Source organism: Denticeps clupeoides, chromosome 15, assembly GCF_900700375.1.
Source record: "Denticeps clupeoides chromosome 15, fDenClu1.1, whole genome shotgun sequence".
NCBI classification, from domain to species: Eukaryota; Metazoa; Chordata; class Actinopteri; order Clupeiformes; family Denticipitidae; genus Denticeps; species Denticeps clupeoides.
In genome coordinates this window covers 3,848,573-3,871,050 of record NC_041721.1, presented here as the reverse complement: position 1 = coordinate 3,871,050, position 22,478 = coordinate 3,848,573, and the positions used below count along the sequence as shown (strand labels likewise).

General features: G+C 46.5%; 1 protein-coding gene across 15 annotated transcripts in view; it reads left to right on the top strand.

The window, feature by feature from the left end:
• The first annotated feature begins 1,683 nt into the window (after nt 1-1,683).
• magi2a (membrane associated guanylate kinase, WW and PDZ domain containing 2a) overlaps nt 1,684-22,478 on the top strand; it is a 94,038-nt gene continuing 73,243 nt past the window's right edge. For 9 of the 15 annotated variants that reach the window (XM_028955607.1, XM_028955612.1, XM_028955611.1 and 6 more), the window contains exons 1-2: nt 1,685-2,040; nt 22,244-22,360. In XM_028955607.1, the coding sequence (XP_028811440.1) occupies nt 1,770-2,040; nt 22,244-22,360 (388 nt within the window). In that variant the 5' untranslated portion in view covers nt 1,685-1,769. Of the gene's footprint in view, nt 2,041-21,070; nt 21,291-22,243; nt 22,361-22,478 lie in introns of those variants that run through there. The other 6 variants (XM_028955609.1, XM_028955608.1, XM_028955619.1 and 3 more) reach the window with 3 other exon arrangements.

Here is a 22,478-nt window from a genome sequence, read left to right as displayed (position 1 = left end):
TCTAAATTCAGATAGGGACTGAAGCGTGTTTGCAAGGTCCACTGTGGTGAAACCCACCCAGTTACTGACCCAGTTAACCCAGTTACTGACCCAGGCGGCTCTGGCCTGAATACCCCTCCGTGTGCGCTCCCCATGCAAAAATTAAATACATGAATACATTTCAAAAATCGCCACTGTAGAAATCTGCTGCTTTGTTGAATTTGGAACAGAAACCAGGTGAAGATCCGGATCGGCCAGGAATTCAATTCCCTTTTAAACAGCAGTAATATTCAAATGTCCGATTTTGAGCGTCGAGACAAATCTGTGAACGGGACAAATCCACTGGAAATTTTCCACTTTCACAGAACTCAACCGACGTTCTGATTCTTTTAGATGTAAAGAGTATATATTTTATTTTTATGCCATGTATAAACACCACTGCCAGAACGCTCTTTTTATTTACCGATGACCTGACAAATGTCTAATCACATTTACATTTACAGCATTTATCAGACGCCCTTATCCAGAGCGACTTACAATCAGTATTACAGGGACAGTCTCCCTGGAGCAATTTAGGGTTAAGTGTCTTGCTCAGGGACACAATGGTAGTAAGTGGGATTCGAACCCGGGTCTTCTGGTTCATAGGCGAGTGTGTTACCCACTAGGCTACTACCACCACCCTGACGCTACTAATCACCCTGACAAGATCTGGCCATGCTGAATTTAAACAACTTACTTAACAACTTAAATTCAACATGTGCAAATTATACACTAAACACTGCAAACGACTGTTTACCCGCCCCAAGAGGCGTCAGATTTAGAAACGCTGCTCTAATTTAACCAACTCTGCTGGGGCTGGTGGGCAAATACGCATATAAGGCATTTGTGATGCTTGTTTTGAGCGACAAAAAAAAGACACGTTGCATTTACATGTTACAAACATTCAGCACATGTGTGTCCTGTTTGAAATACCCCATATATCCTTTTACAAGCATCCCACATGATGTGGTCCTGTTAACCTTGTTCAGTGTACAAAAAACTTTTACTTTTCTTTTATAGTACAGTATTTAAGTTCCTGTACAGTATTTAAGTTTTAGTTAGTATAGTTTAGTTTAGTGTGTATATACATATTTATTTTTCTTTCTTTTATGATTGCAATATTGGGAGGTCTGTGTGAAACAGCATTTCAATACATGGTGTACTGTGTATACTGTTGTACTGACAATAAACCAATCTTGACTCTTACAAGATTACTACGATAAAAAAAGATTATTTATTTTCAGCAATGTAAAGATGAAAGACGGAGCTGGGTGGAAGTGCCTGTGAGTGTGTGAGAGAGTGTGTGTGAGAGAGAGAAAGTGTGTGTGTGTGTGACAGAGAGAAAGTGTGTGTGTGTGTGTGTGTGTGTGAGAGAGAATGTGTGTGTGTGTGTGTGTGAGAGAGAGAGAGAGAGAGAGAGAGAGAGAGTGTGTGTGTGTGTGTGTTTGAGAGAGAGAGAGAGAAAGGGTGTGTGTGAGAGAGAGTGTGTGTGTGTGTGTCAGAGAGAGAGAGCGTGTGTGAGAGAGTGTGTGTGTGTGTGTGTGTGTGTGTATCCCTTCGCGCTACTTCCCTCCCTTCCTCCGTCCCGTTCTGCGGACTGAGCAGAAACTCTCCTCCTCTCTCCTGCTCTCTCCTCCACTCTTTACATCCGGGTCAGTGTGCGCGCGTGCCCGCGCTCAGCTCGCGCACGCAGCGCACCGGGAGCTCGCGCTGATGGACAGTCCGCCCCGGACCGGGACCAGGGTCCAGCCATGTCCAGGAGCGTGAAGAAGAGGAGCCACTGGAGCAGCAGGGTCCAGGAGGTGGTCCTGGGCTCCGGGGGCGAGCTCGGGTTCGAGGTGAAGGGGGGCGCGGAGAACGGCCACTTCCCGCTGGTCGGACCCGCGCCCCGCGGGGACCTGACCCCGGAGCAGTTGCTGCTGGAGGTCAACGACACGCCGGTGGCCGGACTGACCACCAGGGACGTGCTGGCGGTGGTCCGGCACAGCAAAGAGCCCGTGCGGATCAAATGTGTCAAACAGGGTGAGGAAAGTCACACACACACACGCACACTTTAATCTTCAACTCTGAACTTTTCTCGGTCGCTACGTGACCAGGTTCAAAACACGACAGCGAACATCTGAAAGAAAGAAACTTTCCCCTCACAGTTGTGTGTGTGTGTGTTCTGTTTAGAAACCCCGTTCGCATGTTGTACCAGACTCGTAGCCTGGTGACGGAGTTACTTTCAGGAGGTGTGTGTGTGTGTGTGTGCGGATGTTATTATGCCTGTGTATTGTTATAATGAAGTGTGTGTGTTATAGAGACTTTTGCGTTATAGTCTTGGTATAAGTAATGAGTGTGTGTTGTTGCATTAGTGTGTGTGTGTGTGTGTGTGTGTGCAGATGTTAATATGCTTGTGTATTGTTATATTGAAGTGTGTGTGTTATAGAGACTTTTGTGTTATAGTCTTGGTATAGGTAATGAGTGTGTGTTGTTGCATTAGTGTGTGTGTGTGTGTGTGTGTGTGCAGATGTTAATATGCCTGTGTATTGTTATATTGAAGTGTGTGTGTTATAGAGACTTTTGTGTTATAGTCTTGGTATAGGTAATGAGTGTGTGTTGTTGCATTAGTGTGTGTGTGTGTGTGTGTGTGTGCAGATGTTAATATGCCTGTGTATTGTTATATTGAAGTGTGTGTGTTATAGAGACTTTTGTGTTATAGTCTTGGTATAGGTAATGAGTGTGTGTTGTTGCATTAGTGTGTGTGTGTGTGCAGATGTTAATATGCCTGTATATTGTTATATTGAAGTGTGTGTGTTATAGAGCATCATCCGATCCATTCTGTGATGTAAGGAAGTGGATGTTTTTGTCATTGTGATACACTGCCACGAAATGTGTCCGCTGCATTTAACCCATCACGTTGGTGAGCAGTGGGCAGCCATGACAGGCGCCGGGGTAGCAGTGTGTGGGGACGGTACCTTGATCAGGGGGACATCGGTGACACATTGGCGGTTCGGGATCTTTCGTTTACGGGTCTGCCTCCTTACCTGCAAGACCACCTACAACACAAACATCTCACTTCCTGCAGGAGCCGCTGCACTGCATCACCGGGAACGCTGGTGTGTGTTAAATGTGTTCCGGTGCGTCTTATTACACACTTTTAATCTGTTGTGGAGCAAATGTACACGCGTTACGACACACAACTGCCTGAAAACTTTTCTAAGGTTTATTTAAGGCGAGTGTGTGTGTGCTTGTTCTTTTTGTTATCTAATTTAGAAAGGAAAAGAAAAGTGTAGCAATAGAAATTGCATTTTTAAGTCTGCACATAACACAAGTGAGTTCCTTCAGAGTCTGAGGAATCTTCCAGAAGTTCAGAATCTCTGGTTCAAAGTCGTTGATCTGTGAGCTCTTTGTGGGCGGAGGGGAAGCGGCGCTCCGGGCTCCTGTGAGGTTTTCTACCCATTAAATTTCTATGAACCCAGTTCCAGATTTTTTTACTTCCTCTGTGTGTGTGTGTGTGTGTGTGTGTGTGAGTAGAAAATTTCTGTAAATGTTTTTTTTTTTTTACACTAAGCCTATGCAAATTCACCTGCTGGCCTGTGATTGGCCCGTGTGATAAAGGGAGGCAGCTTGAGACCACCTGTCTGGCCAGCCACACGCTCTCCGGGGCTGTGAGGAGCAGGTTGACCTTGACACCAGGTCAGCGGAGGGTAAACTTCACCCCAGCACCCCGCCTGTACCGTTCCGTGTCAGGAGCGCAGAACTCTACCTTGGAGGAGTGTTCTTCTCATCTTTCCAGACTCCTGTTGATGTCTCATCAAGCCCATTTATGATAACAATATTCATCTACACAGGACCTCATTTCTGAGGACCTAATTTCTGAATAATTAATTACAGAGAGAAAACAGGACTTGCATGGGAATGTTAATTATTCAAGAACGTTGCTATTTAGGCTGAATTTTAGATGAATGGTGATACCACGAATGTTCATACTTTTCATACTTTTTTGAAAGACATCTCACCCGTCCCGGTTAAGAATTTTCAGGGGCGTCCGGGAACAGAACTGCGATCTTTTGCCTTCAAAGCAGCTCCTACTGCTGGTCCCAGATCTGCTGGGACGTTACTAGCAAATGAGGTTGGGACCTCCCTTAGACAAGAGTAGCTTCTGGTTTCTGAAGACTTGTGTGTGTGTGTGTCTGTTCCTTTTCTCTCCAGGGTTGAAGAGATTAAACTGTCGTTTCTGATCACCTGTCAATCAGACATGACACAATATCTTCAGCGTCATGGTCCCTGCCTCCTCTCTGCTTCCACTTTGCCCCTGTTTTTCCATAATTCCAGTAAGTGACAGCATGGCTGTTCATCAAGAGGACGGTTTTGATAGTGACGCCATGGACATTTTTGTCCATGATGCCTCTCTTGTCCATGCCTGTAAAGAAGGAACTTTTATCAGATGTTCAGCGTACTGCAGGGCTTCTCACACCAACACACAAACACACACACACTTACGCTTAAACCATACTTCCATTTTCTCACACATACAAATGTGTCCATCTGGAGTCTCTACTCTCCATGCACAAGATGCCAAAACACCCACACACACACCTGTGTGCAACACACCCCAGTGTGTTGTAAGGTGGGTCGATCCGTTTCTCTACTCGTGCATTGTAATGTGCTGCACACACACATACACACACACACACACAGCATGGTCTGACACTCGCAGTTTGGGTTTCTGCTGCCGTGGACATTTTCACTGTCCGTTTAGGGCTGGACTGAAGTAGACCTCTGGGAGGAGGCGGGCGATGTTGGGGGGATGGGCGGAGCCTCTGAGCCCGGTCGCTCTCATCCATCCTCCTCATAACCTGCCAGGCACCCCCCCCCTTCGTCCCGGCATCTCCGGAGTCAGTCTGTTGAGGCCTCTGTTGTGTGAATCTAAATCTGTATGTCTGTGGTGAGGTGTGATCTTCTCTTCTCTCATCTCCAGAGTGCCGTTACAGATTTTAAAAAAGATAAAATTGCAGCAAGTACATTTTTAGTGAATATCTTTATACACATATGTTGAGAGATCATCGCTGGTCATCAGCCATCTCACACATTCTGAAGGAATCTCCAATCCTACCTGGACATCACACTCATTCAACTTCTTCTCCAGTTGAGTGCAGGACTGTTGTCCTTCAGGACCAGGGTTGGAGAGCTCTGTGTAAAGTTGAGTGAGACATGGACTTCTCTAGGCCTCTGATGAAGGTGTGCTGTGGCATCTGCTACCAAGCCAGGCATAGTGGACATTTTCAGTCCTGTAGGTTGTGAGACTGTAGAGATGACAGTGAAACGTTAGGAAACGTCCCTCAACACTGCTCCCTCTCACCATATCAAACAGCCCAGTGTCTCATGTGGAGACCTTCAAGTTCTGGGATACCACGATTTCCCAGAACCTGAAGTGGAAGTCCAACATCTCTTCTATCGTCAAAAAGACGTAGTAGAGGGTGTACTTACTGAGGCAACTGAAGAAGTCCAGTCTTCCACAGGAGCTTCTGACCCAGCTCTGTGCTCCTCCATCACAGCCACCAAACACGACATTTTCAGAATATAAAAAATGTATGTCTGTTGTTTTATACTGTTGTGCTTGAGGGACACCATCGACCGGAATCAAATTCCTTGTATTTGTTCTCTCACACACACGTCAATCTGATTCTGAATTGACATCTGATTGACATCTGGAGAGTTTGAGGCCAACCCCACCATATTACTCTGTATTTTACTCTGATATTAACATAAACAACCAGGGCTGACCAGCGTAGGATGGGTTCTCGTTGTTGGGTCATGGTTTAATTTGAGGTTTCTTAATTTTACATCTATCAGACACCCTTATCCAGAGCGTTACGGGGACAGTCCCCTGGAGACACTAAGGATTGCTCAGTGTCTCAGTGTTGCTAAGTGGGGTTTGAACCTCTCTTTGTAATATTGTTCAAGGAGTTATTCTCTGAGTTCTGTATTTCACTCGTATTAGGCTCGCTGTGCCAATGCACACTAAATAAAAAGTGACTGATCGATTGACTTATTGTCTCTCCAACCACACCTTTCAGCCAGTCAGAAAGCACCAGATGAAAACCTTTTTTTTACCCAGCGTGGTTCCCCCTCGATACTGGCCGCTTTGATCAGTCAGTAAAACGTCTTTTGTTTTCTCATCTCTGGGGTTTATTGGATTTGGGTCAAAATTGTTGCCGTTAATCTTGCAGATAAGTGAATTATTCAAACAATATGGGCCTTAATCCCGTAAGGGATGCTTCTGAGCAGATGGGCGGAGTCCACCAGATTAAGCCCTGCCTCGGAGGTGCTGGGATGCTGGGATTTGGCATTTTGAGCATCAGCCTCGGTGTGTTAACCACCACAGGCTGAATGAGGTGTGGTTGAACCTGAAAGGTTAACCTTGTTTTTTTTTTTTATAACCTTGAAGTTCGCTCTTAATGGTTGACAGTGACAGTGAATGCGGGAATTTGGACATTTCTGTGTGGGATACGTCTGTAGGTGGGAATTGTGGGGTGTGAGGGGGCTTTTCTTGTTTTATGGGACCTGCACTTCGTTGCGACTGCTCTGGAACTCCGCTTGGCTGCTGGCCTGTGTCCCGCCATCCCACCATTCTGACTGATGCTGCGATCCATAACCGGATCAGCTGGGTTCAGCGGTCAATATGCAAGACTTCCGTTTGTGAACGTCTGTGTGCGTGTGTGTGTGTGATTTATCAGTCTGTAGCAGCTGTCTGCCTCTCTGCAAAGGTATCTTTGACAAATGCCATGGTGGAGCAGCTGTCATCTTCAGATAGTATGTGATATCAGTGTCCTGTTTTGTAAAAACGTCCAGAAGGACAGACAGGCTTCAGGATGTTCTGCTGAAGCGTCGTGTGATCATTAAAACCCTTGAAGGACACTACAGATGTTTGGCTCCGTGTTTGCCCATTTAGGAGACTTGGCCGCCCCTCACCCTGTCACCCTTTCTCCACTTGTCCTTGTCTGTTTCTAACCACTGCAGGCCTGGGACACTTCCCAGGACCTGCTGTTTTGTAGGTGCTCTGATCCTACAGCCTCTAGCCTCACAATTTGTGCATTCAGTTCCTGACATTTGTCTGAACCCCCAGCACCAGGCCAGTGGTGGACTTTTGATCGAAAGGTCACAGGTTCGAACCCACCAACTTTCAAGGTGCCACTGAGGTCCCCTTGATCAAGGTACCATCCCCACACACTGCTCCTCGGGCACCTGGTGGTCAAGTTGGGGCGACTGCTTGCGCCCTTCATCTCATCTTTTTTTTGGAGCGACGGCTCCAAAAATATGGCATTCCTGAAGAATAAAGAATTAAGCGGCAAATACCGTTACATTCGCCTCGTCATGCTTTGTTCTCAGCGTTATCTTTTCTAAAAGTAATTACTTTCTCTCAGGATTCCCAGCGCAGCCAGGAGAGAAGGTGTGTGTGTGTGTGTGTGTGTGTGTGTGCGAAATGTTGCTGATTCATGAGGAAGGAGAAGTCGTCTCCCTCGGTGGAGAAACACTTGTCTTCCATTTACAGCATGTGTCGCGATTTGAAAATAAAAAACCGAATTCGGTCAACAATACCGTGTTCTGCAGTTAATGAGATGTTTTCTATCAAAATACATGTGGATTGGTTTGATGTGATATTCTTTGTGATCGCCAGTCCTGGGAAACCTGTCCTTGTTCCTCCAGGCCTGGTGTTTAGTGGAACAGGTTCAGGTGACTGAAGTTCCGCCATTTGGCTGCCAAGTGACAAAAGAAAAACTCTGACCTGGGGCTGAGCGGCATAATACAGGCAGCAAAGACCCCGCCCAATCACACGCAAAGTAAAAACACAGATGATAACAATAGGGCCTGTCGCGTGATGAGCATGTGTAGGTAACAGCAAGTAATGAGAAAAAAAAATACAAAAGAATTAAAACAGTGTGTGTGTGTGTGTGTGTGTGTGTGTGTGTGTGTGTGTGTGTATTGACAAGTTTTCTCAGCATCAGATGGGCCTTTTGTTGGACTTGTAATAATGAATGCCGGACGATGCGGGCGTGTCCGTGATGGAAATGTGTAATTTTCAAGTCGAAGCTGATGACTGTGTGTACTTCACATAAAAAACATCTGTTGTATGAGGTAACACCATCACGGGTGAAGGGTGTGTAACGCTCAGGGGAGGCCTGATGCAACTACTCTTTGTCCTCAGTGGTTCTGGGGGTCTCCTCTTTCTAATTCCTCACCAATGACAACGGATGGGTGTTGGTACCCGGTATAAATTGATACCAAAGCTGGACTGGATGAGCCACGACTCATTCTCCATTATTATTACTCTTCATGAAAAAATACATTAAGTTCAGTTCTTTGTTCTTTGGTTATTTTCTGTAATGTTAAAGCTTTTGAGGCATCAGTCTAGCGGGGGGGGTTTATGGCGAAAATCCAATTTATTTATTTATTTATTTTCAATCATGCTGGAAACAAATGGGCCACGTCCTTCACCCACCACACCCCAGCTCAGAATGAAATTTAATTTTCTTAAAAACTTTTCACATTGTTTTAATGTCATTTTTAAAATGAATATCATAATCGATATAACAATGCCCGACCCTACCACTGACAGTAGATGATGCTGATCATTCTGCAGTTGCTGGTGCGGAGGGGTCTTTAGGTTGGTCTGGAGGTGATTTGAATAACTTCATAACCAGAAATGTTGTTTTTAAAGAAACTATTTATTATATTAATACTGCGGGCTGTAAGGATTTTAATAGTTCTGACAGGGCGGAAACATTCATTCTTTTCCAGGGTGGGGAGTTTGGCTTGTTCAGTGTCCGAGAGTTCTCAGAATGCGCCGCTGCTCCAAAGAGAGCCAAGTCACATGAGAAAACCAGATTGTCTTCAATCACAGAGGTCTGCGGGCTTAATTCTCGCGGCTCATGCTCCTACTGGATCACACCGCGATTTGTTGTTTTCCAAGGAGCTGATCAGACATGGAGGGAAATGAGGGGAGCCGGAAACAAAGGAGTTGTTATTTGGCGGGGAGAGGGCGGAGGAGAGAAGCGGCCGGTGGCCCAGTTCTGCCGGAGGTATGCGGTAATTAGTGTGAGCGACGCACTCCCCTTCATCTCTTGTTTGCCGGCGTCTTCCAGCGTATAACACCGCCCCGGGTCCCCGGGTTTAATCACTTTTCCTGCTCCTCCCGGACTCTCTTCCGTCCCGCTGGATCCGCTGAGTCCGCTGGGCGGACGGCTTCCTGTTTCAGCGCTGGGCTGACCCACAGATGCCTCGTCTCAGCTGGCCGCGTGGGTCCCCGGCTCTCGTCCCCCTCTTCCGTTTACACGAGTGACAGGCCGCACCATTGTTCCATCCTGAAAGGCTGCATAGTGATTATAATGAAGGGTGGGAACAAGGCACATTTTTTAGAACGCGGCCTTGCCATCAACCCCCAAGCCAGTTGGACCCCCTTCTCCGGTAAATAAAACCTGCGTGCGCTCGGCGCTTTGGGCATCAGGTGTCCCCAGACTCAGGCTGATCCAAATCTGATCCTCTATTGTCAGCTCTTCCGGTAGTTCATGAGAAACTTCTCCCAGAACAAAGAGACAGCAGGCTTCAGCTGCATGTGGATTGGGATTATTGACATTAATAGTTGTTAGAGGGAATGTGTAATGGATGTGTGTGTGTGTGTGTGTGTGTGTGTGTGTGTGTGTGTGTTTGTGTTGGGCAGGATCTACATTCAGGAATGCAGCTGTGAACTGTGGGAAGCAGAATGTTTTTTTTTTTTGTGAAGCTGCTTACTTTTCTGGTTCAGAAACAATGCTGTTGGGGTTAAATAGCTGAAGGGTCAAGGTTCTAATGACACTGGTTCCTCAATGTTCCCGAGAAACGTGGCCTACAGCGATATTGCACTAGCCTCCAGCAATACGAGTTCTCCTAGCCTGTCTATGGTCCTGCAGTGCTTTGCCATTCAGAGAGCAGAAGCTCAGATGGTCGGGTCTGGGATTTCTCCCCTTATGACGTCATAAAGGGAAAGGTTACCTCCCATTTCTCATGCTTTGCCTGCCCAGAGAATGTTCCCCTGAAACATTATCTCCACCGACTGTGCATTGGGGTTACAATGCATTGGATGAAAAAATTAGCACAAATGTGTTTTTTTAGTTTCATCATGCGAGACTCTGAAGAACCAGTGGTTTAATTTTATTGCTTCTGGAAAAACTTCCTAAAAGTTTGTATGTCTGCGGCAAACATCGTCGTTGGTGAATTATGTCTTCGGCATGGGGGTTGGCGAATGATGCTGATGATGTCATTTCCACGGAATTCTGCACCAAGGCTGGATTTCGGAAAGAGACTCCAGATACAGTACTGCTTTTTAAAATTCGACTTTTTCTTCTGTGGTTACGAAGATATCATTAATCATGGTATTGGCTTCTGTCCTGCAGTGTATCACAGAATCACCATCTCTCTCGTGGAACAGTTTAGGACCAACCACATTTAACAGTGGCCAAACAGAATAGCACCACTCTGACCCCTGACCTCTCAGTCTGCCAACAGCTGACCGCTTTCCGGGCATTTGGTGGACCGACTGATTGATGACAAGCTGCTTTTCCCTTACACAGAACAGGAAATATATAGCCGAGCGGGAAAACACTGTGTGACGAATCTCCCGCTCTCCGACCGCGGCGATGCTCGTGGCTCAACGGCAGCGGGCAGATTATCCATTATCCCATTATAGCCTGATGGAGCCGATTTATCACACAGTGCGGCAGCAGCCTTGGAGGTCCACGCCATAAACTCATTACAGACCAGGCTGGGATGGACCAGAAATGACAGGGGAGGGGGAGGAGCCGCCTTCCCATGTTCCCTTTCACTATTTTTAACATCTCCGTCCGGATCATGTCAGGAAGTCAGGATGCTGATGCTGGACTGCGGGCTAAATTGACTGCAGTGATGTGTTTCTGTTTGCAATGTGCAGCAACTAGAGGGGACGTTTGTGATGCACCGATATACCCTGTGTGTATCAGGAGGGAAACGGAGGAGGAAGGGACGAGATGGACGCAGCGATACACCTGGGCATGTGGAAAAAAGTGAAAGGGATTGTCGTTGTGAGACCCTGCAGCACAGCAGAAGGTGACACACAGTGAAATGTGTTCCCCGCTTTTAACGCATCACCCTTAGTGAGCAGTGGGCAACCAGTGTTTGCGGACGGTGCTTTGATAAAGGGGACCTCAGTGGCACCTTGGCGGTTTGGGAGTCGAACCCGAAAGTCTGACCTTTTCCTTACCTGCTGGGCAACCACTACCTCAGTATTGACAGGAGGGTCTTTAAGTTGTACCAGGGTCAATCATCAAATAAATGATTAGTCAAGGGACTGTATACAGTGCCATGAATATACAGCCCTCAGTATTTTACATTTTCTGCTGTTTTGTGTGTCTTGCTGTTTGTCCCGCCGAAGGGGATGAGGCAGGACGCACACTTGCACGACATGAGGAATTTATTAAAGATTCACATTTTACATTTACAGCATTTATCAGGCGCCCATATCCAGAGCGACTTACAATCTGTAGTTACAGGGACAGTCGCCCCTGGAGACACTCAGGGTTAAGTGTCTTGCTCAGTGACACAATGGTAGTAAGTGGGGTTTGAACCTGGGTCTTCTGGTTCATAGAGGAGTGTGTTACCCACTAGGCTACTACCACCCATTCAAAGCAAAGCAGAGGCATGAAAAAACATCCATAAGTGGGTTCTACCTGTAGTGACAGGAATATACTTGCTGTGAGCTATGGTTGCGTATCCGTACACGTTGTTGCGTTGGGCTGATATTCTTGCGTACGTCGTAATCTGTAGTGTGTACTCCATACCACCAGGGGGCCACAAACCAAATAAATGAATAAATACCAGTATCTTAAAGTCATCTGTTGAGTGCAGATCTCGCAACACTGCCTGTGTAAACCAGCGCAGGTATCTCATCCGTGTCCGTACCCGTAAATTTTTGTGTACCGACGGACAGAACACAGTTAACAGCAAGTACATTTCTGCCTTAAGACAAAACAGACGAGAGACAAAGTAATGAGGGAAGGCAAAGGCCTAGATGAAGGTACACTGATTACGAATGAAACTAGAAGCACATGAGGATAATGAGGGAAGACAGAGGCTGGGATTAGGGGCATCTGTAGAAGAATCAACATGTTTCGTTGTGTGTGTTTGGGGAGTTTAGAGGTTCTGCAGATGGGCGCTCCATTGATGTTCCATTGGTTTTTTGGTAGTTTTTAGTTTTTGTGGGAATGTACTTTGATTGATTCTGTACATCTCCTCTAACTTCAGAGCAGCTTAATGGCGACTGACCATCCAGCTGAGCTGAATAGTATGGATTTAACCATCTTTACATAACTGACCGTCTCTCATGGAGGAAGGAAGCAGACCCATAATCAGAAGGTTGCTGGTTCTAATCCCAAACCACCAAGGTGCCACTGAGGTCCCTTTAACCAAGATGCCATCCCTATACACTGCTCCCCAGGCACCTTTCATGGCTGCCCACTGCTCACTAAGGGTGATGGTTAAATGCAGAGGACACATTTTACTGTGTGCTATGCTGCTGTTTCACAATGACAATCACTTCACTTCAAATGCAAACACACACACATACTCAAGAACCATTGAGCCTCAGCTCTAGTATGTATAAGTTGTCTTAAGTGGTGTGTGTGTGTGTGTGTGTGTGTGTGTGTGTGCATGTGAGTTGGTCACCAGGCAACAGTTCAGTCTTTCCACACACATCCTTCCATCTCCTCCCTCTTCCTCTTCTGGAGTGTAAGGTTTTCAGTGTAAGGAGCTGATGGAAGGGGAGGGCCTGACTGGTGTCTGTGTTTTATGGTGCGTGTGTATGTGTGTGTGTAAGAATGGCCCTGCAGTGTCGGCAACAGCAATTACAGCACAAAGGCAGCGTGCCACCAGCCCACATTAATCAGGGTGAGTGTGTGTGTGTGTGAGAGAGAGATTGAGAGAGAATTCCAGGCACCCTGCTACACCCTGTAAAACTGCTCTGCTGAAAGCTTCATATATTCCAATTTGGGGGTGTTTAGTGTGTCATTGTCTTGGTTCCGGTGATTCTGGATCCTTGCCATAAAGGTTCCTTTCTGCCATGTTCTCCCACCCGCGATTTCTGATGCTTAGTGTAATGTGATATAATGTTGCATGCATATATTGTGGAAAGTAATAACTAAAACAACATTACCATTCATGTTCTGTTCTGCCTGACTGCCAGATTACTGGAAAATAACCAACAATTTGCAATATTTTGTCCCTGTGCTGTCATTATTGGTCACAACAAGTGTGATTTGCTCCATAATTACTATTTTTAAGTGTTAAGATCTCACTCAGGATTTTCCACGTTAGCTCTAAACTGCCTACCGTGTTTTACAAATCACAACTGAGCTGATTTGGTTTTTGATATATCCTAACCATTATCTATCTATCTATCTATCTATCTATCTATCTATCTATCTATCTATCTATCTATCTATCTATCTATCTATCTATCTATTGATCTGCCTGTATCTGTCTGACTATTTAGCTATTTATCTATCTCTGGTCTGTCTTATCTATCTGTCTGTCTTATTAGTGGCTATATACAGATATCCAGTGATAGATAACTGACTTTATTAGTAGACACACACCAACACAACCTCATTTGTCGGCCTGATGCAGCTGGATAAGATCGAATTTGTGTTGTCATCTGTGACTCGGGCGACGCCTGACAATCTCCTCGGCCGTGGCGATTTTACAGAAACGATCACCAGCACTGCTATTTCGGAGTCATTACACGCCCAGATGAAAACGCAGATGACAAAACATTTTCTGCAAACATTGCTGACAATCAGTTGGCATCGAGGCGCAGATAAGCCTTTTGGTTGGCTGACTGGAGCCAGTGTAAGGTCGTCACACCGAGCGGAAGACGCCAACCTTCCTGTACGCTGCAGACATCAGTAACGTTCTGCTGCTCGCGTTTTGTGTATGGGCGTACGTCCCGGTGTAATAACAGAGATGGATGGGGTTACTGTCTCCTGTCCCCAGAAGGTGAGGTGTAGGACGCTCCGTCGCCTGACCGTGCCGGCCGCCGTCGTCTGGGGGCGTCTGCGCGAATGAAAGAGCAGAGCTGGCACAATGCGGACGGTCTGCGGGGAGGTCAGTGGGACAAAGAGCCGAGCCAGCAGTGCGGGAGCTGGGAGGGTTCAGAGGTCCCGGTGTGCAGCAGAGCTGAGTTCGCATTTACCGGGTGCCCTGCAGTTGGTGTAATGGATTGCCCACCACCCTTTTGGGGTCTGAAAGCAGACAGCACGTTAGCACTTGGGGGCTTCCTCCCATGAATGCTAATGTTGTGAACAAATGGTTCGTTTTAATGAATGATTTCAGGCATTTTTGTGCCGGAGCATTAAATATATGTAAATATATACAGACATCCAATCAAGGCTCAAATCATGTGCATCACATTTGTACCGTACAACCAGAGAATGCAATAGCTATGAATACATAATAGCCAGATCATGCAAAAACAGAATGTACAACATTCACATGATACATAACCAGATAACCAGAGTTATTGATGCACAATAGAGTTGAGAGATACATAATAACCAGGGGGAGAGTGCAATACTAATATCCACAAGTAAATAAATAAAAACAAAAAAGGTCGATTCAGATTTTTTTGCCTGCAGCGTGGCACATGTTGCTTTCTCCGTGGTCATCGGAAAAGGAAGCTTTATTTCCCTTTACACGTTTGACATTTCTGGGTGCTGATGATAACACTGTTGCTATGGAGATTGTGGTATGTGCTTCAGATCTTAGATTGGGCTTGAATGAACAAGGAGATAAAGAGATGTTTGTCGAGATGTTTGGAGGGTCGTTAATTGAATAATGAGAGTCTTTCGGCCTTGTCAAATGGCTCTTTTATGAGAAAACATCATACAGCAAATCACACTTCATAACTTTCCTCAGACCGATGTATCCTTCAGCCTCTGCACCTGACCCGTCATCACTGTAAAAATGTGTAGAAACAGGCTCATTTGCAACCATCCTCATCAAGTATTCGACAAAGGAGCAGTGTTAATCCCCCCGTGGCCTATAACAGCTCATCGGAGGATTTTGTTCTGAGGACTTCTTCTCCAGGGACTTTAATGTGAACCGTATAGCAGTATAGAGACTGCGCTGCTGTTATCTGGAGAGATTATTTCTCAGGGATTTCACTGCGGCTCGTCCTGCTATCAGCGGAGGAGAAAGGAAAGCCGAGAGGTGAGAAGAACGGAGAAGCGGGTCTGATTAAGAGCTTTTGTTCGAGGTGAAGCTTTGAAGGCCGTAAGAGGAAGTTCCTTTGCCACGTGCGTCACGTCCACAGTTCAGCCAGTCAGCTGTAGGGATGGATATTGTTCTATTGATGCCACTTAGCGATTCAGTACTTTAACGGTACTCATATCGGTACTTTTTTGTGGTTTTTAATTAGAAAAAACTAAGGAAATTGAGAAGAGAAATAACAACACTTTATTGTTTAAATGTAAAATAATTATCTATAGCTTAGCCAACATCAATGTTTGAGAAAATATTTATAACAAACAAAACCAATGATTGTAAAACAAATAAATGGACACAATTTTCTTGCAAATGAATTTACAATGATTTAAAGGAACATAGTTGGAACATGCAGGTAGGCGGCAAAAGAACTAGCAGCTTTTAACCATTCTTCTGGAGAAAGATGACAGGGGTGAAGTGTAACCATCTCCGCCATTGTCACACCAGCGCGAGCTCTCTCGTGTTGTGAGCTCTGTGTACTGCCGAACAGACAACATTTCGTGTGTGAGATTGCAAAGAACGGCAGTGCAGGCGAATAACGAATTATATCGCAAATTACAAAAAGGCTGGTCTGGTAAAATAGGATAAGTAATGTTTATTTGCCTTTATCAGAAACTTTGGCATCAGAGCTTATCGATGCTTCTGTCTTTTATAATTACATTTACATTTACAGCATTTATTCAGTACCCATCCCTAGTCAGCTGTCCATGTAGCATCCAGAGCCCAACATACTGCACATGATGGGTGATCGACTTTTTCTGGGGTGTGCAATGAAGCTTTCTGCAAGTAGGAGGAACATTAACCTGCATCACATTCCACTATGCTTAAAAAATGCTGAGGTGTGTGAGTGTGTGTGTGTGTGTGTGGGGGGGGGGGGGTTACAATCAGCTCAGTGAGACAAATGAGCCAAACAGCTTTGTTTGCAAGGTCACAGAATGCCTAAGGTAACTTGTGTGTGAGGTCTCAATGCCCTTGCGTGTGTGTGCGTGTGTGTGTGTGTGTGTGTGTGTGGTGCCTCTGAGGTACGCCATCCTATCAGGTGCATTGTCAGTGAGAGACAGGACCCTACAGAGGGCAGCAGGGAGCTGCAGGTAAGGGTGGGAGAGGTGGGTCCCACTGGAGAAAGACCTTGACAGTTGGTTTCGAGATCAGTCAAGACAGATATGGTGTCATGGTGTCCAGTGTTCCACACTCATCGTGAAACTGAAATGAGCGTGTTCACCTGGTACCCACAGTGCACTGCATGGAACGTTAAAGTGAAGTGATTGTCATTGTGAAACACATTGTGCTGGAAAAAACAGCTTGATCTATTGAAGCACACTTCTCAACCAGATACCACAGCAGATACCTTCAGAGGTTTAGTGGAGTCCATGCCTCAACAAATCAGGGATGTTTTGGCATCATGAGGTCTTTCAGAATTCTTTTACAAATCGTTTAGTTTCAAAACCATTCACACATTCCATTGGTTGTGACTTCTCCTGTTCTGCTGTCAAAATTAAATTTGTGCCAGTTCAGAATTATTGGAAATCAAAGTGAAGTGAAACACTGCAGCACATCAAACAGTACACACAGCGAAATGTGTCCTCTGCATTTAACCCATGGGATTCGAACCGGCGACCTTCTGATTACTGCCCCTAAACTACAAATGGGTTGTAGTAGCCAGTGCATGCGAAACAAACCCACCAATGAACCAGGTGACCACAAAGTCCCACTTTCAAACCCCACTTACTACCATTGCGTCCCTGAATTCTTTTTAATGTGCCGCAAATTGAATATTTGACTATTCTTTTGTCTTTAAATGAGATAAGAAAAATATGGTGTGTGTTTACCTTGACTGTCTGTTTCATTAAAGCCAGTGATTCAATAGGAGGCGTCGCTGCTGATCCCGTGTCACGCGCACGTCCGTTCGGAACGATTGGAGGGGGACGCCGCCGCCATTTCCATCAATATTTATTTCATCTGCATACAGATGAGACGGCTCATCACACACCCATTTACTGATGACACTCTCGGGCTACTGCGCTGCCTCTCATCAGCCCCTTCTCGGCCTGAGTGTGTGTGTCTGATGAGTCTGATGAATGTGTATGACACCTCGACAAACCGCACTCACCGTTGTATTCCTTTGTTGTTATGTCTCGAGCATTATGTATGTGTGCTATTACTGATTTACACACACACTCGCACACACACACACTGATTGGTAAACAGAGTTGATTCAAACCCCTGCTGGAAGTGAATATAAAGTGTAAATTGAACCGCGGCATTACACACATACAACCGACAACAAATGTGTGTGTGTGCTCGGGCGTGTGAGAGAGAGCGATGTGGCTGTTTCCTGCCCTTTGCTTGAAGAACTGTTTCAAATTTCTCTTTGGTCCTCAGCTACTTGGACGCCTTCTGGTTCCACAATGAAGCAAGTAGAGCACACACACATGCACAGTCGTTGAGTATTGTCCATGTTAAGAGCATCTCCTCCACCCTCCTGCATCAGGACCCGCGTGGTGCTCCAGTTCTCCGGAGGTTCATGGGTGTGGGCGGTGATTACTGACGGACGTGCGCTGACTGCGGCCAGATTCATAATTAACCTCTTACCACGCGCACACACACACACACACACACACCTCTCTGCTGCATCGTTAATACGAGTACTAGATCTTGGACTAGAACAGTTGGACTGATGATTCCCGGGATGATGTGATGGAGCGGTGGAGAGCCACACACACACACACACACACACACACCTCTCTGCTGCATCCTTAATACAGGATCTGGGACTAGAACAGTCGGACTGAAGATTACCGTGATGATATGATGAAGTGGTGGAGAGCCACACACACACATACACACACTCTGATTCTGTAACATACAGGCAGAGGTGTGTGTGTGCATGCATGCATCTCTAGCGTATGTTTAGCATGGGCTTCAGCATATGTTCAGATTAGGCAAGTGCCAGTAAACCTTAATCATTTTAGTCTGTCGGCCTGTTAGTCTGTGTTTCTGCTTGTCTGTTTCTCTGTCTGTCTGTCTCTCTGTTTGTTTCTCTGTCTGTCTGTCTGTCTGTTTCTCTGTTTTTGTGCCTCTCATTAGCAGTAGACGCTTCTGGTCTTCTGCTCTTAATGAAACGTCACATCAGCAGAAGTCATTGATCCTCCTTCATCTCTCATGTTTAGAACGGATCGATCTGGCGGCTCTTTGGCTCGTTTGTGTCTAACGTTTCTGTGTTTGGAGATAAACACTTAACAACCCCTGGCTGGTGTGTGTATGTGATGTGTGTGTGTTATGATGGTTCTGTCCGGAGTAAAACACACTGGTGTCGTCACTCTTCATCACACACGTACACACACAAACACACACAGACTAGATGAACCGCCTGTATACACATTGCAGCCTGATCTGGTAGTAGCCTAGTAAAGTAAAGTAAAGTGTGAAGTGATTGTCACTTGTGATACACAGCAGCACAGCACACGGTGCAAACAGTGAAATTTGTCCTCTGCATTTAACCCATCACCCTGAGTGAGCAGTGGGCAGCCGTGACAGGCGCCCGGGGAGCAGTGTGTGGGGACGGTGCTTTGCTCAGTGGCACCTCAGTGGCACCTTGGCGGATCGGGATTTGAACCGGCAACCTTCTGATTACGGGGCCGCTTCCTTAACCGTTAGGCCACCACTGCCCCTAGTGGTCAAGTGGGGTAACACATTCGCCTATGAACCAGAAGACCCAGGTTCAAACCTCACTTACTACCATTGTGTCCCTGACTAAGACACTTAACCCTAAGTTGCTCCAGGGGGGGACTGTCCCTGTAACTACTGATTGTAAGTGGCTCTGGATGAGGTCATCTGATAAATGCTGTAAATGTAAGTTTTCAAGTTTGATGCTTACTGATTCATTATTAATAAGAAACACATGTGCATTTTACTAAACACACACGCACAGATTTTGGTGGTGAGGATGGACGTTCCTCAGGAAGTAAAGATGCTGCTGGGATTCGTTGGCTGTTGAGCTGGTGTTGAGAGTCCAGGAGAGGTTCTCCTCTAGATGAACACCGAGGAACTGTGTGTTGCTGATGATCGCCACACAAGATCCCTCGATGTTCAGTGGGGCGCGGCCCCTCCATTCACCTGCGCATGCACTGCGTATGTCGGATAGTCTGATGTCTGTCTGTAGTCTGGATCCACCGGTTGCTGGATAAAGTGTGCGCGTCTTTGTGTGAGCAGTGTGCGTCACTAAACGATGGTGTCTTTGTGGAAGCGGTGGGGGTTTGGGCTGACCCGGAGCTCCTAATTAGGGGCTAATTATACAAACAGCTGTCTGCTAGGTTCCTTCTCTAATCAACACACACACACACACACACACACACACTCACTCAAACAGTCATTATAAACACATTATTAAAGAAAACATTGTTATTATTGGAAATGTGGCCTCGGAATGCTGGCCCCGGAGGGTGGAGATAAAAATTATCTCTCTCTCTCTGTGTGTGTATGCGTGTGTGTGCGCTTGTGTGTGTATCTGTTCTTCTGTCACTTGTAGTTGACAGGGCCTGACAGCTTCATGGGCTGCTGTCATCCTTGTGGTCTCCTCACACATACACACACACACACACATACACACACTATAATTGCCATGCTCAGTATTTCTGTGCATATTTGTTTGGGAGGAAATAGGTGTGTGTGTGTGTGTGTGCTGGGGGGGGGCTTAGTCATAGTTGTCATTCTCTTGTCTTTTATATATCTTCCCAAGGCAGTAGAACCCCCTATACACACACACACACACCGCTGTGTCAGAAGATGAGCTGCTGTTGATGTGAACTCTTTTGGCTCTAACTGTAAGGCCGGTTGATATAAAGCTCTCATAATGTCAACATTTGCATCAAAATCTACAATTTTGTCTAAACAGTTTTATTGCACAATTTATCGATCGTCACAGCAGTCTTAATGCGCCCGAGGAGCAGTGTGTGGGGACGGTACCTTGATAAAGGGGACCTCGCTTCCTTTCCTGCTAGGCCACCACTGTCCCTCAGTATGAAATGAAATGTTTTCAGCAGGTGAATTTTACCATGCAGCTGATATTGCTGTTAAACAGGGATTAAAATTGTTCAAAATAGATGACTGGTAAATAGCGTTCATCATTCCAATGAATGATAAAAACTACATTGGCAATAATGGTCTCAAACTCATTGGCAACAAAGGTCTCACACACAACCTACTCTTTGGAAATGAAGAGGTGTTGTGTGCTACTCCCAAACACACACACTCCTTTGCAGGTTCACCTGGCACCATCCGGAAAGGCATTGCTTTCTCACTCTCTTCCTCTGTCTGTTTTAGTGTGTACCAATCTGTTGAAGGTTGGATGGGTAAGTTTCTGTGTGTTTGTGTGTGTGTGTTTTTCCTTCGTTTTGAGAATAAAAACCAAAAGCAGTAAAGCCGCGGGCAGTTTGCTGTCCAGAATGTAGAGTGCTTGTGTGTGTGTGTGTGTTCAGATCTCATCTTGTTGTCCGTGGGCTCTGTGGGCGACGACCCACTGTGTCTCATCTGTGTGTCATGATGTGGTGGCCGGGGCTGTAACAAGCGCGGGGTGGCCTCAGGACATGTGATGTGCACAGGGCATCTGCTGCAGTCGGACCGCAGTTCCTCTGGTTAGAGACAGGGGGCGCAGCAGGACCTCAGAGCCACCACCAGCAGAGAGAGAGAGAGAGAGGACGGGGGGAGAGCGGCATCTCTGTCTGATTGGTCCCCACTGTCAGAGGCTGCTTTCCTCTCAAGGCTCGTGCCGCTCATCTCCCCGCGTTCTCCACGTTCCACGTTCTCTATGTGTGGATGCGTCGGGCCCCGGCGGGAGCGGGGGCCGCCGGCCGACTCTCATCTCTGATTGGATGTAATCGTTTCAGGCGCATGCCGGCTCTGTGGAGGTTCTCCACTGCCACAAACCTGTTGGGACGCCGGTCTGCACAGCTGACTGAGAGGTGCTGCCTTTCTCTGTGTGTGTGTGTGCGTGTGTGTGTGTGTGTATGTGTGCGTGTCTGCAACTATGATTTCACTGCTTCCTCTCACTGCTTATGTTAATTTCAGTCTGTGCCTCATCTCCTCAGGGCAAGGATGTGTTTTCTGTCCTTTATGGCAACGCATGCCCTGATTCCTAATGCTGTGTGTGTGTATGTGTGTGTGCATGTGTGTGTTTGAATGTTCTCAGTAGCTCAATTCATGTCTAATATTGGTAATCTGTAAATTATACGACTCACTTGTTTTTCAGACCTGTGTGTCTGTGCCCCACTTGTCAAATTCAGACATCACTCTGCCTGTCATTTGTGTGTATGTGTGTGTGTGCGCGTGTGTTTGTGTATGTGTGCATGTGTGTGTGTGTGTGTTTGTGTGTGTTTGTGTTCATTTGCCACCCCACCCCCTGCAGCTCTGCCCTGGTAGCCCTGTCTCACTATCCCTCCATCCAACCTTTCCCGTCCTGCTGAAGTAGCATATCACTAGTGCTGTGTGTGTGTGTGTGTGTGTGTGTGTGTGTGTGTGTGTGTGTGCGTGTGTGTGTGTGTTGGTGTTGGTGTGTGTTTGTGTTCATTTGCCACCCCACCCCCTGCAGCTCTGCCCTGGTAGCCCTGCCTCACTATCCCTCCATCCAACCTTTACCGTCCTGCTGAAGTAGCATATCACTAGTGCTGTGTGTGTGTGTGTGTGTGTGTGTGTGTGTGTGTGTGTGTGTGTGTGTGTGTGTGTGTGTGTGTGTGTGTGCGTGTGTACAGGTATCAGAAGATCTGTCTCCAGACAAGACACATGGTGGAGAAGTGGCTGATACTGCGCTCTGATTGGCACATTTTCTTTCCGGCAGGTTCTCCCTGTGATAGTGGTGTGTGTGTGTGTGTGTGTGTGTCTGTGTCTGTCTGTTAACTGTACTGTCTCTCTCCTCCAGGGGGCGTTGTGAATAAAGACCTCAGGCACTACCTCAACCTGCGCTTCCAGAAAGGCTCGGTGGACCACGAGCTCCAGCAGATAATTCGGGACAACCTGTATCTGCGCACTGTTCCCTGTAAGTTCCGCCCTCCCGTTCCTGTGCCGTCTGTCCCAGCTCCACCGGCTGGAGGTGTCAGGTGCCATCGTGGCGAAACTGGAGTTCTCAAATTGTAGAGGTTTGCAGTGTCTGACCT